The 18,761-nt window shown below is 40.4% G+C and overlaps 1 protein-coding gene across 2 annotated transcripts in view; it reads right to left on the bottom strand.

Annotated features, from left to right (window-relative positions):
• The window catches only part of ZFAND3 (zinc finger AN1-type containing 3), a 338,795-nt gene that overhangs the window by 217,934 nt on the left and 102,100 nt on the right, over positions 1 to 18,761 (bottom strand). For both annotated transcript variants that reach the window (XM_055407256.2, XM_055407255.2), the window contains exon 2: positions 12,373 to 12,413. In XM_055407256.2, the coding sequence (XP_055263231.1) occupies positions 12,373 to 12,413 (41 nt within the window). The remainder of the gene's footprint in view (positions 1 to 12,372; positions 12,414 to 18,761) is intronic.

The raw sequence follows: 18,761 nt of genomic DNA, 5'->3' as shown, positions 1-18,761 counted from the left end.
AACAAATCACTAGTGTCTCAATAAACTAAACAAGGTTTCCAAATGAGCAAATACATAAGGCTGAGGACAGGCTCTTCCATAATTCAACCAAATTGCTTAAATATGGATACGACAAAACAAGACTTTTTCCCAACACTATTATGCATACATGTGTATGAGAGAATAGGAATACCAACAAGAATGTTTAACAAATGAAACCTGCAGGTTGCACTAAATATGAAACTCATCTTCGCCTTCACATTGACAATGTGCAAAACAGCCCTGCAATTAAATCACACCTCCAAATATTTTTGAAAAAAATCTTCTGAAAAGCAAAACACAGGAGACTAAAAACAGTGCATCACTATGCAGTACAGAGAGCAGGGTTAATGAGCTAAAAGTTATATGAACAAGAACAAGAAAGACATTAAGAAATGAAGATCTCACCACCAAAATAGAAAAAGGATTAGACGTTAACACTCCCCCCACCACATATGCACATCTTTTCCCAAATCAGCTACTCGGTGAAGCTTCCAGCACCGTTTCTCCAGTTTTCCCTTGAGAGCGAAAGACAAACTGCAACTGAACTAGAGGAAAAGATAACAGGAAAAGCGTCTAACCTTACTCTACATACAAATGCAAAACAATCCAACAGCTACATTCTTGCAGAGTGTTTACAGTACAACCCTGTCTACACCAGCCACCTTAACTGCTGATAACATCAAACAGTGGTGGAAGACAGGGACTGGTGTGTAAACATCTAAAATCAAATTTCAGTTTTCTGCTTTAAGACTTATTTAATCTTGGAAACATTATTTAATCCATCAGAGCTGCGGTGCCTTTATCTGTGATATGGAGATACTAAATCGCCAAGGTTGTGAAGTTCAAATGGGATAATATTGTACAAGACGGCTTTGTAATATAAAAGGGCTGCAAAGAAGTTAGTTATTACTACTGCAATTACTTCTTTTCAGGATTCTACTGCCTTATTAGAAACATAGACAAAGTTGTCCACGCACTGCCTCCACCTTATTTTACAAACTAATTCTTATTTCATTGCTATTTTAAGTATCCTTTTTTGGCATTCTCTTAAGATTACGTACCCTTGTTGGTTTTCTCCAAACCAGAAGTCTTAGTTTAATGTATTTTTTTTTCTCCTCTATAGCCAATATTTAGTCAAGTAAATTAAGAAATTTAAAACTTTGGTAAAACAGTTAAGACTGCTTCCCAGGTGGCTCAATGGTAAAGAATCCACCTGCAATGCAAGAGACACAGGTTCAATTTCTGAGTCAAGAAGATCCCCTGGAAAAGGAAATGGCAACCCACTCCAGTATTCTTGCCTGGAAAATCCCATGACAGAGGAGCCTGGCGGGCTACAACCCACTGGGTTGCAAGAAAGTCACACATGACTTGGCAACTAATATTTAAGACTATTAACATATAGTCAGTTCTACTTGATATACTAAGAACCAGTTGAGGTTTTTTTAATGATACAAAATTTTGTATCGTTAAAAATCCTATTTTAGTTATACATTAATGGTCTGAAACTAATGCTCTTATCTTTTTACCAACCATCCCTTCTACGGACTAAGAATTAAGTATAACCAAGAAAAGTATCAAAAAGCAACCTTATGATTACCCTTTAATTCAAGCACAAAGGAAACAACCAGACTAAAAACTACTCTAAGAGCCTGTAGTACATGGGGTTAAGACCAGTGAAGCACAGAAGCATCATGGTGCTTTCTGAGTCTACCTGATAGTTACCCATTTTCCCACCAAATCTAAAAGGAAGCCCATAAAACTGAGTGATCATTTTTATTTAGTCTGCATTCGTCTAAAACCATGAAGCATTAGCATTGCATTCATCACTTCTCATGTCATAGAGGGCCGACTTTATTACATGAAAAGGAGTCAACCATATCTAACCAAAGCAGATCTCAGAACTGGGGGATCTCCAAGCCTCTTTCACAAAGGTGCCCATCAGTATAAAATTTAAGCACATACCTCTTATAGGCCTTTTTGTTTTCAAAAGAGTTATATACTCCTACAGTGGATTAAATGGTATGCGTACTCAGTTGCTCAGTCATGTCCAACTCTCTGCAACCCCATGGACTGTAGCCCACCAGGCTCCTCTGTCCATGGAATTCCCCAGGCAAGAATACTGGAGCAGCTTGCCATTTCCTACTCCAAGGTATCTTCTTGACCCAGGGATCAAACCCACATCTCTAGCATCTCCTGCACTGCAGGCGGATTCTTTACCACTGAGCCACATGGGAAGCCCCAGTTAAATGGTGTGCCCCCTTCACAATCAGGGTGTGCCTGATTTTTTGGGTGTGCCCCCCCAAAAAAAAAAAGGTCCACCTGGAACCAGTGAATGTAATCTTATTTGGAAACAGGATCTTTGCAAACATAATTAAGGATTTTTTAGATAAGATCATCCCAAGTAAGGGTGGGGCCTTAAATCCGATGACACTCATCCACAGACAAGACACACACACACAGGTGAGAAAGCCATGTGTAAATAAAGGCAGACTGGAGTAATGCGTCTACAAGCCAAGGAGGGTTGGCAACAACCGGAAGCCAGGAGAGGTAAGGAAGAGGTTCTCTCTCAAGAGGCTCCAGCCCTGTGGCTGACATCTTGATTTCAGACTTCTGGCCTCCAAAACTCTGAGAGAACAAACTTCTGTTGTTTTAAGCCACCAAATTTGTAGTAATTAGTTATAGTAACTTTAGGACGCTGATACCAGTAAGAATGTATACATTATAAAAATCAGCAATTTTTAAAGAATGATAAAAAACAAATCTTAGTAGAAATTCCTACAATCTTGTGCAGTTATCACCACTAGAGACCACAGCTTTACACCAATAACATGGGCAGAACCAAGTTCAAGAAACAGAGCAAAACTATCTCAAAACACTCAGTGACTCTGAGATTTCTTCCACTTTACCTAAAACAATGACACACGGTCACAATTTTTCTACTTAAGGCCTAAAATAAGTTGTCTTTCTGCTACTTAAAGCACTATTTTGTTTCCCATTAGAAATGCAACAACTATTTTTTACATAATTTCCATAACAAGATCATCTTCAATTTATCGTGACTAGCATAATAATTAACCACACAATTTTTAAATGCTTATTAGTAAGACAGCAAACTGCTATAGACTAAGAGGTCAGAAAAGGTTGCCAGAGTTCGGCTTTGCTAATCAGTTAAGGACCTGCTTGCTGCCCTCTGACTTGCTTTCAGTTGAAAGCAAGGAAGCTACATCACAAAGATACGGTTTCTAATACAGATACAGTGGTACATATTCAAACAAGTGTTAAAACAGAGAGAGAGAACAGGAGGTCATGACAACTGTGGTATAAAAACAGTAGTTGAAAATCAACTTATATATGTCTGTCTATCGGCAGAGGACTAGATAAACTGGAGCAGAGTATAATGAAGGTAACCAATAATTTATCAACTAAACTGGGGCACGGAGAAGTACAAAGGGATAATACTGATTTCACTGATACAAAAATCATAAACTAAGACTGTTCCAGGAAATTAAGAAACAAAAATCATAAACTAAGACTGTTCCAGGAAACTAAGACTTTAGTGATAATAGATTATAATACTTAACATGAACCAGAACAACATGTGTCAAAATGATTACTTTGGAAAAGCATTATTTTGAAAAATACAGGGACTTCCCTGGTGGTCCAGTAGCTAAGACACTAGGCTTCCAAAGCACGGGATGAAGGTTCGATCCCTGGTCAGGGAACTAAGACCCCACATTCCACGTGGTCAAGGATAATAATAAATCCAAGTTGCAGGAAAAGTAGTGTAACAAACCACTTTTACATATCAAAAACAGAATCACACATTTGTTTATATAAATACTTATTCATAGTAAAAAGTATAACGATAAGAAGGATAACAATTATCTCCAAGGTAAAAAGAGGATGATTGACTACAGTAAAAGAAAACGGTAAGATTTTAGTTCCCTTTTAAGATATGTTATAGAGAAGAAAAAAAAAAAAAAACTACAAAATGTTTACTAATTCTGGCTTTAGCTTGTGGACGTTAGACTACTTTCTATAATATTCTGAATTTCAGACATCCACACCAGACAGATACCCACCAATGGACACAAAATGGTTCAGAGAATCTGATGAGCTAAACTGTCTCTCTCTAACAAATACAAAATGAAGCAGGGCAAAGGCTAACAGACTTGTTGCCAAGAGAACGCACTAGTCACAGCAAACACCCTCTTCCAAAAACACAAGAGAAGACTTTACATATGGACATCACCAGATGGTCAACACCGAAATCAGACTGATTATATTCTTTGCAGCCAAAGATGGAGAAGCTCTATACAGTCAGCAAGAACAAGACCGGGAGCTGACTTTGGCTCAGATCATGAACTCCTTATTGCCAAATTCAGGCTTAAATCGAAGAAAGTAGGGAAAACCACTAGAACATTCAGGCATGACCTAAATAAAACCCCATATGACTATACAGTGGAAGTGAGAAATAGATTCAAGGGATTAGATCTGATAGAGTGCCTGAACAACTATGGACGGAGGTTCATGACATTGTACAGGAGGCAGTGATCAAAACCTTCCCCAAGAAAAAGAAATGCGAAAAGGCAAAATGGTTGTCTGAGGAGGCCTTACAAACAGCTATGAAAAGAAGAGAAGCAAAAGGAGAAGGAGAAAGGGAAAGATAAACCCATTTGAATGCAGAGTTCCAAAGAACAGCAAGGAGAGAGAAAGTCTTCCTTAGCGATCAATACAAAGAAATAAGAGGAAAACAATAGAATGGGAAAGACTAGAGATCTCTTCAAGAAAATTAGAGATACCAAGGTAATTTTTCATGCAAAGACAGGCAAAATAAAGGAGAGAAATGGTATGGACCCAACATAAGCAGAAGATGTTATAACAAAGAGGTGGCAAGAATACACAGAAGAAGTATACAAAAAGACCTTCACAACCCAGATAACCACGATGGTGTGATCACTCACCTAGAGCCAGACATCCTGAAATGCAAAGTCAAGTGGGCCTTAGGAAGCATCACTACGAACAAAGCTAATGTAGGTGATGGAATTCCAGTTGAGCTATTTCAAATCCTAAAAGATGATGCTGTGCAAGTGCTGCACTCAGTATGCCAGAAAATTTGGAAAACTCGCAGTGGCCACAGGACTAGAAAAGGTCAGTTTTCATACCAATCCCAAAGAAAGGCAACGCCCAAGAATGCTCAAACTACCACACAATTGAGCAAAGTAATGCTCAAAATTCTCCAAGCCAGGCTTCAACAGTACATGAACTGTGAACTTCCAGATGTGCAACCTGGATTTAGAAAAGGCAGAGGAACCAGAGATCAAATTGATAAACATCCCTTGGATTACTGAAAAAGCAAGAGAGTTCCAGAAAAACATCTGCTTTATTGACTATGCCAAAGCCTCTGACTGTGTGGATCACCACAAACTGTGGAAAATTCTGAAAGAGATGGGAATACCTGACCACCTGACCTGCCTCTTGAGAAACCTGTATGCAGGTCAGGAAGCAACAGTTAGAACTAGACATGGAACAACAGACTGGTTCCAAATAGGAAAAGGAGTACGTCAAGGCTGTATATTGTCACCCTGCTTATTTAACTTATATGCAGACTACATCATGAGGAACGTTGGGCTGGAAGAAGCGCAAGCTGGAATCAAGATTGCCAGGAGAAATATCAATAACCTCAGATACGCAGATGACACCACCCTTATGGCAGAAAGTGAAAAGGAACTCAAAAGCCACTTGATGAAAGTGAAAGAGGAGAGTGAAAAAGTTGGCTTAAAGCTCAACATTCAGAAAACTAAGATCATGGCATCTGGTCCCATCACTTCGTGGGAAATGGAGAAACAGTGGAAACAATGTCAGACTTTATTTTGGGGGGCTCCAAAATCACTGCGGGCTTCCCTGGTGGCTCAGAAGTTAAAGCGTCTGCCTCCAATGCGGGAGACCCGGGTTCGATCCCTAGGTCGGGAAGATCCCCTGGAGTAGGAAACGGCAACCCACTCCAGTATTCTTGCCTGGAGAATCCCATGGACGGAGAAGCCTGGTAGGCTACAGTCCACAGGGTCGCAAAGAGTCGGACACGACTGAGTGACGGAACCGAACGGAAAATCACTGCAGATGGTGATTGCAGCCATGAAATTAAAAGACGCTTACTCCTTGGAAGAAAAGTTATGCCCAACCTAGATAGCATATTAAAAAGCAGAGACATTACTTTGCCAACAAAGGTCCGTCTAGTCAAGGCTATAGTTTTTCCAGTGGTCATGTATGGACGTGAGAGTTGGACTGTGAAGAAAGCTAAGCACCAAAGAATTGATGCTTCTGAACTGTGGTGTTGGAGAAGACTCTTGAGAGTCCCTTGGACTGCAAGGAGATCTAACCAGTCCATTCATCCTAAGATCAGTCCTGGGTGTTCATTGGAAGGACTGATGCTAAAGCTGAAACTCCAATACTTTGGTCACCTCATGCAAAGAGCTGACTCACTGGAAAAGACCCTGATGCTGGGAGGGATGGGGGCAGGAGGAGAAGAGGATGACAGAGAATGAGATGGCTGGATGGCATCACAGACTCGATGGACATGAGTTTGAGTAAACTCTGGGAGTTGGTGATGGACAGGGAGGCCTGGCGTGCTGTGATTCATGGGTCGCAAAGAGTTGGACACGACTGAGTGACTGAACTGAACTGAGGGACCTGAAAACAGATTCCTATGCAATCAAGTACAGTTATCTCTAGAGTCATAGTAGAACATGCTTCCTACAAGACAAATATCATTTTCTTTCTTTATCGCAATGTTCTTCACCACTAACAAGGCACAACTAATTACGAAGCAAAAGTATGCTTAACTATCTTTCCACTAAGAAATATATATCTGAAAAGTTACACTGAAACTAATATTCAGAAAATTAAGTTAACCATTAGCTTATAATTTAAGAGATGATTTATCTCCTTTAATTAATCTTCAACTGACAAGACACCCCTCACACTTTAGTTCTTCTAGTCTTACCCCTTTGTGTAAACTGACATAGTAACACACTAAAAGTATTACTTTTTAAAGGAAATATTCTATAAAATGGGCTTCCCTAGTGGCTCAGCAGTAAAGAGTCTGCCTGCAATGCAGAACAGGAGATAAGATCGCTGGGTCAGTAAGAACCCCTGGAGGAGGGCATGGCAACCCAAGCAAGTATTCTTGCCTGGAGAAAACCATGGACAGAGGAGACTGGCCAGCTACAGTCCATGCATTTGCAAAGAGTCAGACACAACTGAAGCAACTTAGCATACAGACACACAATTCTATAAAAGGCTTAGAAACCAACACCTTCCTGCACTGTGATTAATCATCCCTCCCTTATTTTTCCAATTTTATGTGAATCACGGAATAGTACGTTTCTTAAAAGTTAGGCTTAAATGGAACAATATGTTGAAAATCATGTCTGCAGTTTAAAAGAACCTGCTTACATTGATTTTGCAATGAAGTACTTTTGTCAGTCAATAAATAGACATTATTAGGGTCCTTTTTCTTTTTTTTTAAAAAAACTGCTAAAAATTATTAAAAACCACATATATGCAATCTAAAGGTCCATAAGAACAAACTGGTTCTTTTTACACTCAGCACTTGTTAAGTTTGTCTTCTGATAAGCATCTGTCATCTAAGAATCTACTAAAACAATCTCCCACCCCTTGGAAACTATCTTCAGGCTCACTCCCTTGTAAAGTATAATGGTCCATGGATCACAGCTACTCTCTGGTTACCAGACTCCTCTGTCCCCCACAGCAAGAATTTTCAAGGATGGTGGAGATGAGTTACTTCAGTCAGGTCATTAAAATCTCTGCCTTCCCCACTTGTGATCATCCTGTTTGATATTTCTGTCATATATATTTTTTTCAGCAAACTCATTCTGTGAAAAGCGTTGCTTTAAAGATAGCTGAGCTTCAATACAGTAGTACAGGAGGTCGTTGTGAATTTGGTACTAGTTAAGTTATGAAACTCCAATACTTTGGCCACCTCATGCAACGAGTTGACTCACTGGAAAAGACTCTGATGCTGGGAGGGATTGGGGACAGGAGGAGAAGGGGACGACAGAGAATGAGATGGCTGGATGGCATCACCAACTTGATGGATGTGAGTTTGAGTGAACTCCGGGAGTTGGTGATGGACAGGGAGGCCTGGCGTGCTGTGATTTATGGGGTAGCAAAGAGTCAGACATGACTGAGCGACTGAACTGAAGTTAGTTAAGTCGCTCAGTCGTGTCCAACTGTTTGCGACCCCGTGGACTGTAGCCCACGAGGCTCCTCCGTTCAAGCGATTCTCCAGGTAAGAATACTGGAGTGGGTTGCCATTTCTTTCTCCAGGGGATCTTTCCAACCCAGGGATCAAACCCAGGTCTCCCACATTGCAGGCAGACGCTTTAACCTCTGAGCCACCAGGGAAGAAATGTCCCTAAAAATTTAGATCAGTTGGTATCTAAAACTCAAAAATTCATAAAATGAGTTTGCACTCAAACAGAAAATAACACCCCAGGCATTTCTATAGTTCTAAGAGGCAAGACCACCTTCAGATGCTATGCCTGACCTTTTGTATACCTTAACACAGCTCAAGGCAATTGGGATTAGTTCATGTTTCCACACAGAAAATCACATAATCCAAATTAGTCAAGAGCTCAGAGCAAACAAAGATCATAAGAAATCGGCTGGTTAACACCTTGCCTAAAGATAGAAAGGAAATATGCCCTATTTTCCAAAGAGAATGAGATCTCCAATAACTCAATGACTTTCCAATGAATTTCTGCAATTCAGTGGTTTTAAACTTTTTAAACCATACTCCATTGTAACATATATTTATATCACAATCCACTGCATGTTATTTTCATTTATGTATGTATCTCAGAAATTTCACAAATACCTTACCCTTGATATTGGTGATACACTCAGACTGTTTTCCATTGTACTCAAATTCTAAATGCTAAATTGATTTCTATACCCACTAATGATTCACAATACAGTTTGAAAAACTGCATTAAAAAGTAGTGTTTCAACCAATGAAATGTTTGTATCATCCTACTATAACTATCAGTAGCATGTCATGAAATTTTTTGCTTTCTATTATAAATATTTACTGATTTGTTAAGTAAAGCCATACAAAAAGTCAATATGAAATGTTTAATGAAAAACAATAGTATGGCAGGTAACATTATAAAGGGGGTAGAAAAAGTTAAAACTAGACAAGACTTTAATCATGTTTTTACTTATTTCATTCAATTTAATGCAAATATATTATAACAAACTCACTTTCCCACCACACAGGTTTGAAAATGAATCTTGAAAAATCTCTTTAACTAACCTAATGGTACACAACAGCTATTTTTAAAGTAACTTTTCCACCTTTTAAAGTACATTGTACACTTTAAGATAAAAGACTATTTAAAATCACAGTGGCTTTTGAACAAAGTCATCTTCATGTTGTCCTGCACATCTCATGCTTCTGCTGCAATAATGCATGTCTATACTTTATCTTCATACACTAACAAAATCCACCACTGTATCTTTAAAGTTCAATGATCTTTTTTCTTCTGAATTTCAAAACGAACACCAAATGCTGCTTCAGCAAGCAAGATGTTGTTTATGAGTCATTCCTTTCAACTGAGGTTGGGGAAATCGGGAGTGGAGGGGTAGAGATAAAGAAGAAAGGAAAGAATATTTTCATTACACACTTGAAAATATTCTCAATATTTTTAAAAGCAAAAATAACAAAGCTGTATAAAGAGTAAGTGGACACAGACCACCAGAGATTCAAAAAATAATGATAACCATAAAAATGAAACTGTAACAAATCCAAAGAAACATGGCTGAACTATCTTCATTGATAATTGTTAAATTTTATATTTATTCAGGGACATGAGACAGTTCTTTGAGTACTGGACGTGAACCACCTGACTCAAGGTACCTGACTTTTCCCCCCAGCTACACGTCACTGAATTATATGGGGGAAACAGTTTTAAATGGAGAAAGACACACAATATACATGCTCTCTCACTGCTACTCTATCTCTACTACAAATGCAAATATGAAAGTGTTAAGTCTGTCAGTCATATCAGACTCTGTAACCCCATGGACTGTAGCTGGCCAGGCTCCTGTCCATGGAATTCCTCTTCAATAAGACTGGAGTGGGTAGCCATTCCCTTCTGCAGGGGATCTTCCCAACCCAAGGACTGAACCTGGGTCTCCTGAATAGCAGGCCGATTCTTTACCATCTGAGCCATAAACTCTCACCAGTGAGAAAGCATTTCTTCATATCTGTTATTGCAGATAAGCAGAGCAAGAAAAGCAGAACACATTCACTTAATATAGCAGAGATTCTGTTAAAAGTTGAATAATAGGTACCTTACCAGTACGTTTTTCCTTTTAAAAACCTACAGAATATGACAAATTCCATACTTTTAACAGAAACAAACTGCCAACTTTCCCAACGTTCCCAGCTCCATGCAACCTATCCCCTAGTTTAGGCATAAAGGTCTAAAGAGCACACTATGATTATTTCTTTGTCCAATAGCACAGTGAATGGAAGATGAATACTGACAAAAGATTCTCTCCTCAACCAAATTCCAGCCAGGGCCTGTCCTCTTCTCAACCATGCCTCAACCGTGACCCATAAAAACTAGAGTCTGAGCACAAATCATTCCATACATTCATATCCCCCTACGCTAATAGATTTAAATAACCACCAATACAGTTTTTAACAGTTCAAGGACCCATCCCGAGGATAGTCCTAGTCCCTCTTATTTAAAGTGCCTCTCTGTGAAAGCTCAAAGCTGACAAAAGAATTTAAGATCTGTTCTAGCCAAAAGCTGACCATAGGCCCCTGACTACCCTATCCTACAGCATTTACTTAAAAAGGCTTAAAATGTGAATCCTTCCTTTGTCCCCCTTTGAGATGTATGTGTATCTCCTGAAACTCAATCACTCAGTAGTGTCCTTCTCAAGGACATGAAAGCCATCTCTCTAACTGTACTCATTGGGAAGAACAGGGCTTCAATCTCTCAGTCTCCATAGGAGGATAACATCCTAACTTCAATAACTGTCAACTAACAGACACAGCCGGGCTAATCATCATTTATAACAACCAGCCCTTTGTTATTTTCCTACTCTCCTGATCATCCTGAGACAAGCTAGCAATCCCTCCCCTACTCCCTCATTCTCCCTTTAAAATGCCCAGTTCCCTCTAGACAAGTCCCCTCTTCCCTACTATAGCAGTGTGTTACTGATTAAAATCTGTCCTTAACCTGAGTGCTGCTCTGTCTTTGACAATAATAAAGTAATTAAAAAAGGTAATAATGAAAGGTAAACATATCCCAATTAACAAAGACTTACATAAGATCATTAGATGCGGAGTTCTTAAAAAACAAACAAAAAAATCTTAGTTTTAACTTCGTGAAAGTGAAAGTCAACTCAGTTGTGTCTGACTCTTTGTGACCCCAAGGACTGACTAGTCCATGGAATTCTCCAGGCCAGAATACTGAAGTGGGTAGCCATTCCCTTCTCCATGGGACCTTCCCAACCCAGGCATCAAACCCAGGTCTCCCGCACTACAGGTGGATTCTTTACCAGCTGAGTCACCAGGGAAGCCCAAGAATAGTGGAGTGGGTAGCCTATCCCTTCTCCAGCGGATCTTTCCGAACCAGGGTCTCCTGCACTGCAGGCAGATTCTTTACCAACTGAGCTATGAGGGAAGCCCATTAACTTCATGAAGGAGTCATAAATCAAGGAGTCAATAAATCAGCATTTAGGGGATGGAAACGGCCCTTGGCAAACATCAAGCCTAAGCTCTTCATGTTACAAATGATCAATCTAATGCCCAAAGAGGTTAAGTGACTTACCCAAGGTGATTTCAATGAGGGTCTAAATTAGAAAAGCCAATTCAGCATTATTCTCTTTCTGACTCCAACATGAAAATATTCTTTCTCTTGTATTCTCATTGGTAAAAGTAACCTTCACCATTAATCATTCAAGTCAACATCAAAGATGAATACACACACACACACACATATATAAAACCCTTCTATAACGTGAGTGTTTACAATCCCACTATAGTCCAACAACTGTAAACTGAAGAAAGTTTGTTTGATACAAGCACACATAAGATTTCATTTCACTCAGGGAAGACTGTTTCAACAGTTCTAAACAAATATATAAAGGAACTTGGTGAAGAGAAACTGCTTTCACACACAAGCAAAGAAAATAAAAACCCATGCATAAACCCAAAAGAAGATAAACAGTCTTAAAATAATTTAGACGGTCTTAAAAACAACCAAAAGAAGAAAAATAAAAATAAATTGAAAACCCTTTTTCTGCACTTACCAGCAAAGCATTTGGAACAGAGGTTCATAGTCTTGCTGGACCTGGGGCAAAAACAAAGAAAGAAAAGAAAGAAGAGCTAAAACTTCAGTTATCACTCTAATCAAAACATAAAGATGTTTGAAACCTAGGCCAAGATCTTCCTGGCCAAGGAACTAAACTAATAAACTAATGAGAAATCCCTAGCCAGCCAGCCACCCCTACCCCATAACAAAACAAAAACAGGACAAAAATAAAATAACAATATAAAGCACATGGTTGTTATCTACGAGTTAGCCAATACGTTATTTTTTCTGACTAGCAGCTTATGTGGTGGCAAGTTCAGGAATACTGTAAAAGGCCAGTAAGATAACAAAAGAATGAATTTATCCCACAATTGCCACATACCCTCTGTTTATAATGGAACATATATCACAAACTCATCAAAAAAGGGAAAATTTTATCCGTAAAGAGGTAAAACTTGCTCCTGATTTACACATTCGATTACCTCTATAATATTACTTGAACTTTTGTCTTCTTTCCCCTCTTTCTAGTCCAATTTCAGATCCTGGTCACATTATGACCTTGTCATTTAAAATTCTTTTTACAGATGTTCCCAACCAAATTATTTTTCATGTCCTTTCAACTGTTAATAATAACTACAATTCACTGAATACTAAATTGGGATGGGCACTTAACATACACTATCTTATTTATCTTCCCAACATCCAGAGACTATTACCATATTGCTTTGTTTCTAAAATACACTCTTTTTAAAAGTCCCATTAACATTTCTACAACCAGGAAACATCATAGAACTGGCTACAAGTGGTAAATAATTTAAAGAGGAAATGTTTCCACCATGTCCTCCAAGGAGTTATTAAACTGAGTGGTCTTAGATATCAAGGACATACAGTCTCATCCTCATTTAACAGGGGAGCAGCTTTCCCGCAGTCACATCGTTGGGGAACTGACTGCAGAGGAAGCTTCTGACCTAGGGTCTGAGCTAACTACAAAAACCTTCTAGAATACTCTTGGTTGAGTAAACTGAGCTATCTACAGCCTCATTCCTCAGCAATTCCCCTTCCAATATCTGAGTCTTTACCCAGAGCCACTCGTACCCATGGAATATGGCAACAATCTTTTGCCCTCCTCAGTAAACTTTACAATTAATGAAAGCCTCCCTCAGGAAGTAGTCCCTGATGACTATGATTGTCTTCTAATATACTGAGACCCAAGATCTAACTGTCGGTAATTGTCACAGAGTGGTAAAATGAGGAGACGGGTCGTGAAAGGAGGCAGGAAGACGTCACTAGAGTTCTCTATCACAAAAGAGATGCCATGCAGACAGGGGTGAGGCACTCAGTTGTGTCCGACTCTCTGCAACCCCATGGACTAACATAAAGAAATCAAAGATGGTAAGAAAAGTTTTCAGTATCAATAAAATGAATTAAAAAAGATTTTTAATGGACAAAGATATGCGTTAACAGTGACATCTAACATTTACTACATGCCTATCACATGTTTAAGCATAACACCAAATTCCTTTAACCTCATTTTACCAAAGAGCAAACTGAAGCGCCAAGAGGGTACCTGATCTCATTCCAAAGCCTGAGTTCTTTTCATCATGCTGAACTAGGCCCCTGCCTCAGTACAGAAGATGCGAGGAACACACTCTAGAGGCTGGGGAGAATGGTCCCACAACTGAAGATTTAATCTATGGTAATCAAGGCCGCACACAGAAAAAGCAAAGCCTTTCATCTGGAGGAAGCACAACTCCTGCCCTCCTCTCCAAATACACATAAAACACACAGGAAAGCAACCCAAGAATGCCAGTCATTTCAGTTCCAACCCAAGGAAGAACTGAGGATGAAGGAATCTCTTTGATGCTAGAACGATCCCCGGGAGGAAGGTCTCCTGATGTGGTCACCGTCTCTCCTGTGGCCCCTGCTGTGCCACAGAGAGACAGAGGTAACCGTTTATCCTCTGCTGCTCCCCAGGATCCAGCAGGAATCACGGAGAGCCTGAGAGAAGAACTGAGGGCAGCACGGAACCAAGGGTGCCAGTTTTCACGTCTGTGTTTCACAAGCTGGTAAGAAAAAATGGCAATGTAGCATTTTTTCCCGCTTGCCCTTATCGCTCTTCAGATAGTTGACGCATTATACCCACTTCAGATGGCTGATGCATATATACCCACTATATCCATATATTATATCCATCCTACTTTCTGAGTAGGAACTTTTCAGCAACACAGTTATTAATCAGGCTATGAAAGAAATAACACAGATACTGATACTATTAATCAAAACAGAGATGTCTAAAATCTGAAAAAGCCCAGATTTTGACTATAGAATTAATAGCTACTGGTAATGGCAACTTGGATCCCGTATGTCAGCAACAGTGAACTTGAAAAAACTGCCAGAGGCTTCTGAGACCCTTGCTCCTTTTTCATGGTTGACACATCAAACTTGAAGCTAATCACACTCATACAACTACCAAAAAACATAGTGTGATTGTCCTGCACAAGCTTGGACAGACTACTTCAAGTACTCTATATGGCAGCAAGTATGAAAGAGAGATACTGGGTGGTGCAGAGGTAACTGCAGTTTTTGCATTGCTGAAATTTGCCATTTGATATTAGAGTACGTTAAACAAGTGTGGTTATGTCATACATCATTTTAATGCACTATTTCTCAATTGATTTTTTCTTTGCTAATGATAGTTGTTTATATTTAGAGATTAGAAAAGATGTTAGACAAAAAGCGAATTCAAGCGATTTTCTTGAGTTCAAAATGGGTCATAAATTAGTGGAGACAACCCATAACATCAACAACATATTTAGTCCAGGAACTGCTAATGAATGTACAAGCGCAGTGGTGGGTCAAGAAGTTTTGCAAAGGAGATGAGAATCTTGAAGACGAAGAGTGTAGTGGCCAGCCATCAGAAGTTGACAAAGACCAACTGAGAGCTGTCATCAAAGCTGATCCTCTTACAACTACATGAGAAGTTGTCAAGGAACTCAGTGTTGACCATTCTACGGTCTTTCAGCATTTGAAGTAAACTGGAAAGATGAAAAAGCTCGATAAGTGGGTGCCTTTTGAGCTGAACGAAAATCAAAAACATCGTCATTTTGAAGTGACCTCTTCTGTTTTTTTATGCAACAATAACAAACCACTTCTTGATCGATTGTCATACGCAACGAAAAGTGGATTCTACATGACAACCAGCAATAACCAACTCAGTGGCTGAACCAAGAAGCTTCAAAGCACTTCCCAAACTTGCACCCCAAAAAAGGTCATGGTCACTGTTTGATGGTCTGCTGCCCATCTGATCCACTACAGCTTTCTCAATCTCGGTGAAACCATTACATCTGAGAAGTATGCTCAGAAAATTGATGAGATGCACCAAAAACTGCAACATATCTGCAGCTGGCATTGACCAACAAAAAGGGCCCAATTATGTTTGTACCAATCTGATTCTCAAGTCTCCACTGCTCCAAGGAAACTGCTCTTACTGAGATATCCAATGGCTATCATGTTTCTAAAACCAAATCTGAAGATGTCAAATCTTAATCCCTGAAATTTGTAATCCATGGAATTCATTTTATCGGGGAAAGCTCTTCGCACAAAAATTAAGCTAAAAGATTTTGAGTTTACTCTGTATTATCGTGGTGGGCCCTGAATGAGTGGATTAGAAATGCTTTTGTGAGAGGCAAGAAAGTTTGGAAAGACACAGTGAGGAGAAGGCAAGGTGAAGATGGAGGAAGAGCCTGGAGGAATGTGGTCAGAAAGCTAGGGAGGCTGGAGTAGCCACTGGAAGTGGAAAGAGACAAGGAACGGGTTTTTCCCTAAAGTCGCCCAGAAAGAAGGCAGTTCTGCCAGATTTTGGGTTTACTAGGCTCCAGAAACTTAGAAGAACATACTTCTATTGTTTGAAGCCATCAGATTTGTGGTAATTTGTTAGAGCAGCCCCAGAAAACTGATACACAGGGTTATGACCCTGATCTCATCTTACTCCCTTCTCTCTCAGCATTGTTCAACCAGATCCATCCTTCTCGAAACTCTAATTTTACCTTCTTGTCACTCAGGTCCCAGATCTAATCTACCCACGACCCCCCACCCCATTTCCCTCCCACATAACAGCTACCTCTCAGCCACCTTCACTGGTTCCTCCTCCACTGTCAAGGCCTTTGTATGGAGGTCCCAGGACTCAGTCCTACTTTCAACTTAGTGATCTCACATAGTCCCATGGCTTTAAGTGCTGCTGCTGCTGCTGCTAAGTCACTTCAGTCGTGTCTGACTCTGTGCGACCCCATAGACGGAAGCCCACCAGGCTCCCCCGTCCCTGGGATTCTCCAGGCAAGAACACTGGAGTGGGTTGCCACCTCCTTCTCCAATGTGTGAAAGTGAAAAGTGGAAGTGAACTCGCTCAGTCGTGTCCGACCCTTAGTGACCCCACAGACTGCAGCCTACCAGGCTCCTCCATCCATGGGATTTTCTAGGCAAGAGTACTGGAGTGGCTTGCCAGTGCCTTCTCCAGCTTTAAGTGCTATACACTTAAAATGCTATACACTCACAAATGTATACATTTGTCCCAAACCTCTTCACCTTGCTCCAAACTCATACATCCAACTGCTTATGTGACATCTTTACACGTAGCTCAGACACAACAGTTCAAACTAGAACATTCAACAGCCCCCCTAAATTTGCCTGACCCTTTCTGCCCACCTTTATTAATGGCAACATCTTCTGCCCAATTGCTCAAGTCAGAAATCCAGAGCATCAACTTTGACTTCCCTCTTTTCTGCAGTCTCTCATACACAATACAGAGCAAGATCCACCAGCTTATTTCCAAACAGACTTAAATCTGTCTACTTCTCTCCTTCGCCAGTGCGTCCACTGTGGCCACCATGCTCTCACCCGGCCACGGTAAATGACTTTCCACTGGTCTCCCCAGTCCCATGTGCCACCCTTGACAATGATTTTCTACACAGGAGCCAAAGCAATCTTTTATTTAAAAGGTAAGTTGTGCTATTTTCTTTCTTAATTCCATCCAGTAATTTCCTATTGCATTTAGTGTAAAATTCAAACTTCTTAGGAAAGCCTTAGCCCCTCATGACCTGTCTCCACCTGCCTCTCCTCTTCCTTCCTTACATTTCGTTCCTCTCACCTACCACACTTCAATTACACTCGCCTTTTCATCTGTTCCTAGAAATCAATGTATAGCTCCTGCCCATGCTGTTTCCGCTACCCTTAATCACTGTAAGACTGCGTCTTTCTTCTTCACTCAGGTCCTAGTCGGAACCTTCTCAGTAGGTTTCAACTGACCCCCCCAATTTAAATTAGTCATCTTCCTGTTTTCTTCACAACACATCATTCTTTGATACTTCATCACTGGCCTGTTGTGTACTGACTATCCTTCAACACCAGAATGTAAGTGTCATAAGAGCAAAGACCCTCTTGGGCACTTTTGTTTGGTACTTAATAGGCATCCAATAAATATTTGTTAAGTGGAAAAAAATGCATCCTCTCTTGAAGGTTCAGTTCAGTTCAGTTCAGTCGCTCAGTCGTGTCCGACTCTCCGCGACCCCATGAATCACAGCACGCCAGGCCTCCCTGTCCATCACCAACTCCTGGAGTACACTCAAACTCAGGTCCACAGAGTCGGTGATGCCATCCAGCCATCTCATTCTCCGTCGTCCCCTTCTCCTCCCGCCCCCAACCTTTCCCAGCATCAGAGTCTTTTCCAGTGAGTCAACTCGTTGCATGAGGTGGCCAAAGTATTGCAGTTTCAGCTTTAGCATCAGTCCCTCCAATGAACATCCAGGATTGATCTCCTCTAGAATGGACTGGTTGGATCTCCTTCCAGTATAAGGGACTCTCAAGAGTCTTCTCCAACACCACAGTTCAAAAGCATCGATTCTTCGGCGGTCAGCCTTCTTCACAGTCCAACTCTCACATCCATACATGACCACAGGAAAAACCATTGCCTTGACTAGACGGACCTTGGTTGGCAAAGTAATGTCTCTGCTTTTTAATATACTATCAAGGTTGGTCATAACTTTCCTTCCAAGGAGCAAGCGTCTTTTAATTTCATGGCTGCAATCAGCATCTGCAGTGATTTTGGAGCCCAAAAAAATAAAGTCTGACACTGTTTCCACTGTTTTTCCATCTATTTCCCATGAAGTGATGGGACCAGATGCCATGATCTTTGTTTTCTGAATGTTGAGCTTCAAGCCAACCTTTTCACTCTCCTCTTTCACTTTCATCAAGAGGCCTTTGAGTTCCTCTTCACTTTCTGCCATAAGGGTGGTGTCATCTGCATATCTGAGGTTATTGATATTTCTCCCGGCAATCTTGATTCCAGCTTGTGCTTCTTCCAGCCCAGCGTTCCTCATGATGTACTCTGCATAG

Source organism: Moschus berezovskii, chromosome 23 (genome assembly GCF_049115385.1).
Source record: "Moschus berezovskii isolate FMDL1 chromosome 23, NW_MosBer_1.0, whole genome shotgun sequence".
Taxonomy (NCBI): domain Eukaryota; kingdom Metazoa; phylum Chordata; class Mammalia; order Artiodactyla; family Moschidae; genus Moschus; species Moschus berezovskii.
The sequence above is the reverse complement of the archived record's forward strand: the minus strand, read 5'-3'. Positions and strand labels throughout refer to the sequence as shown.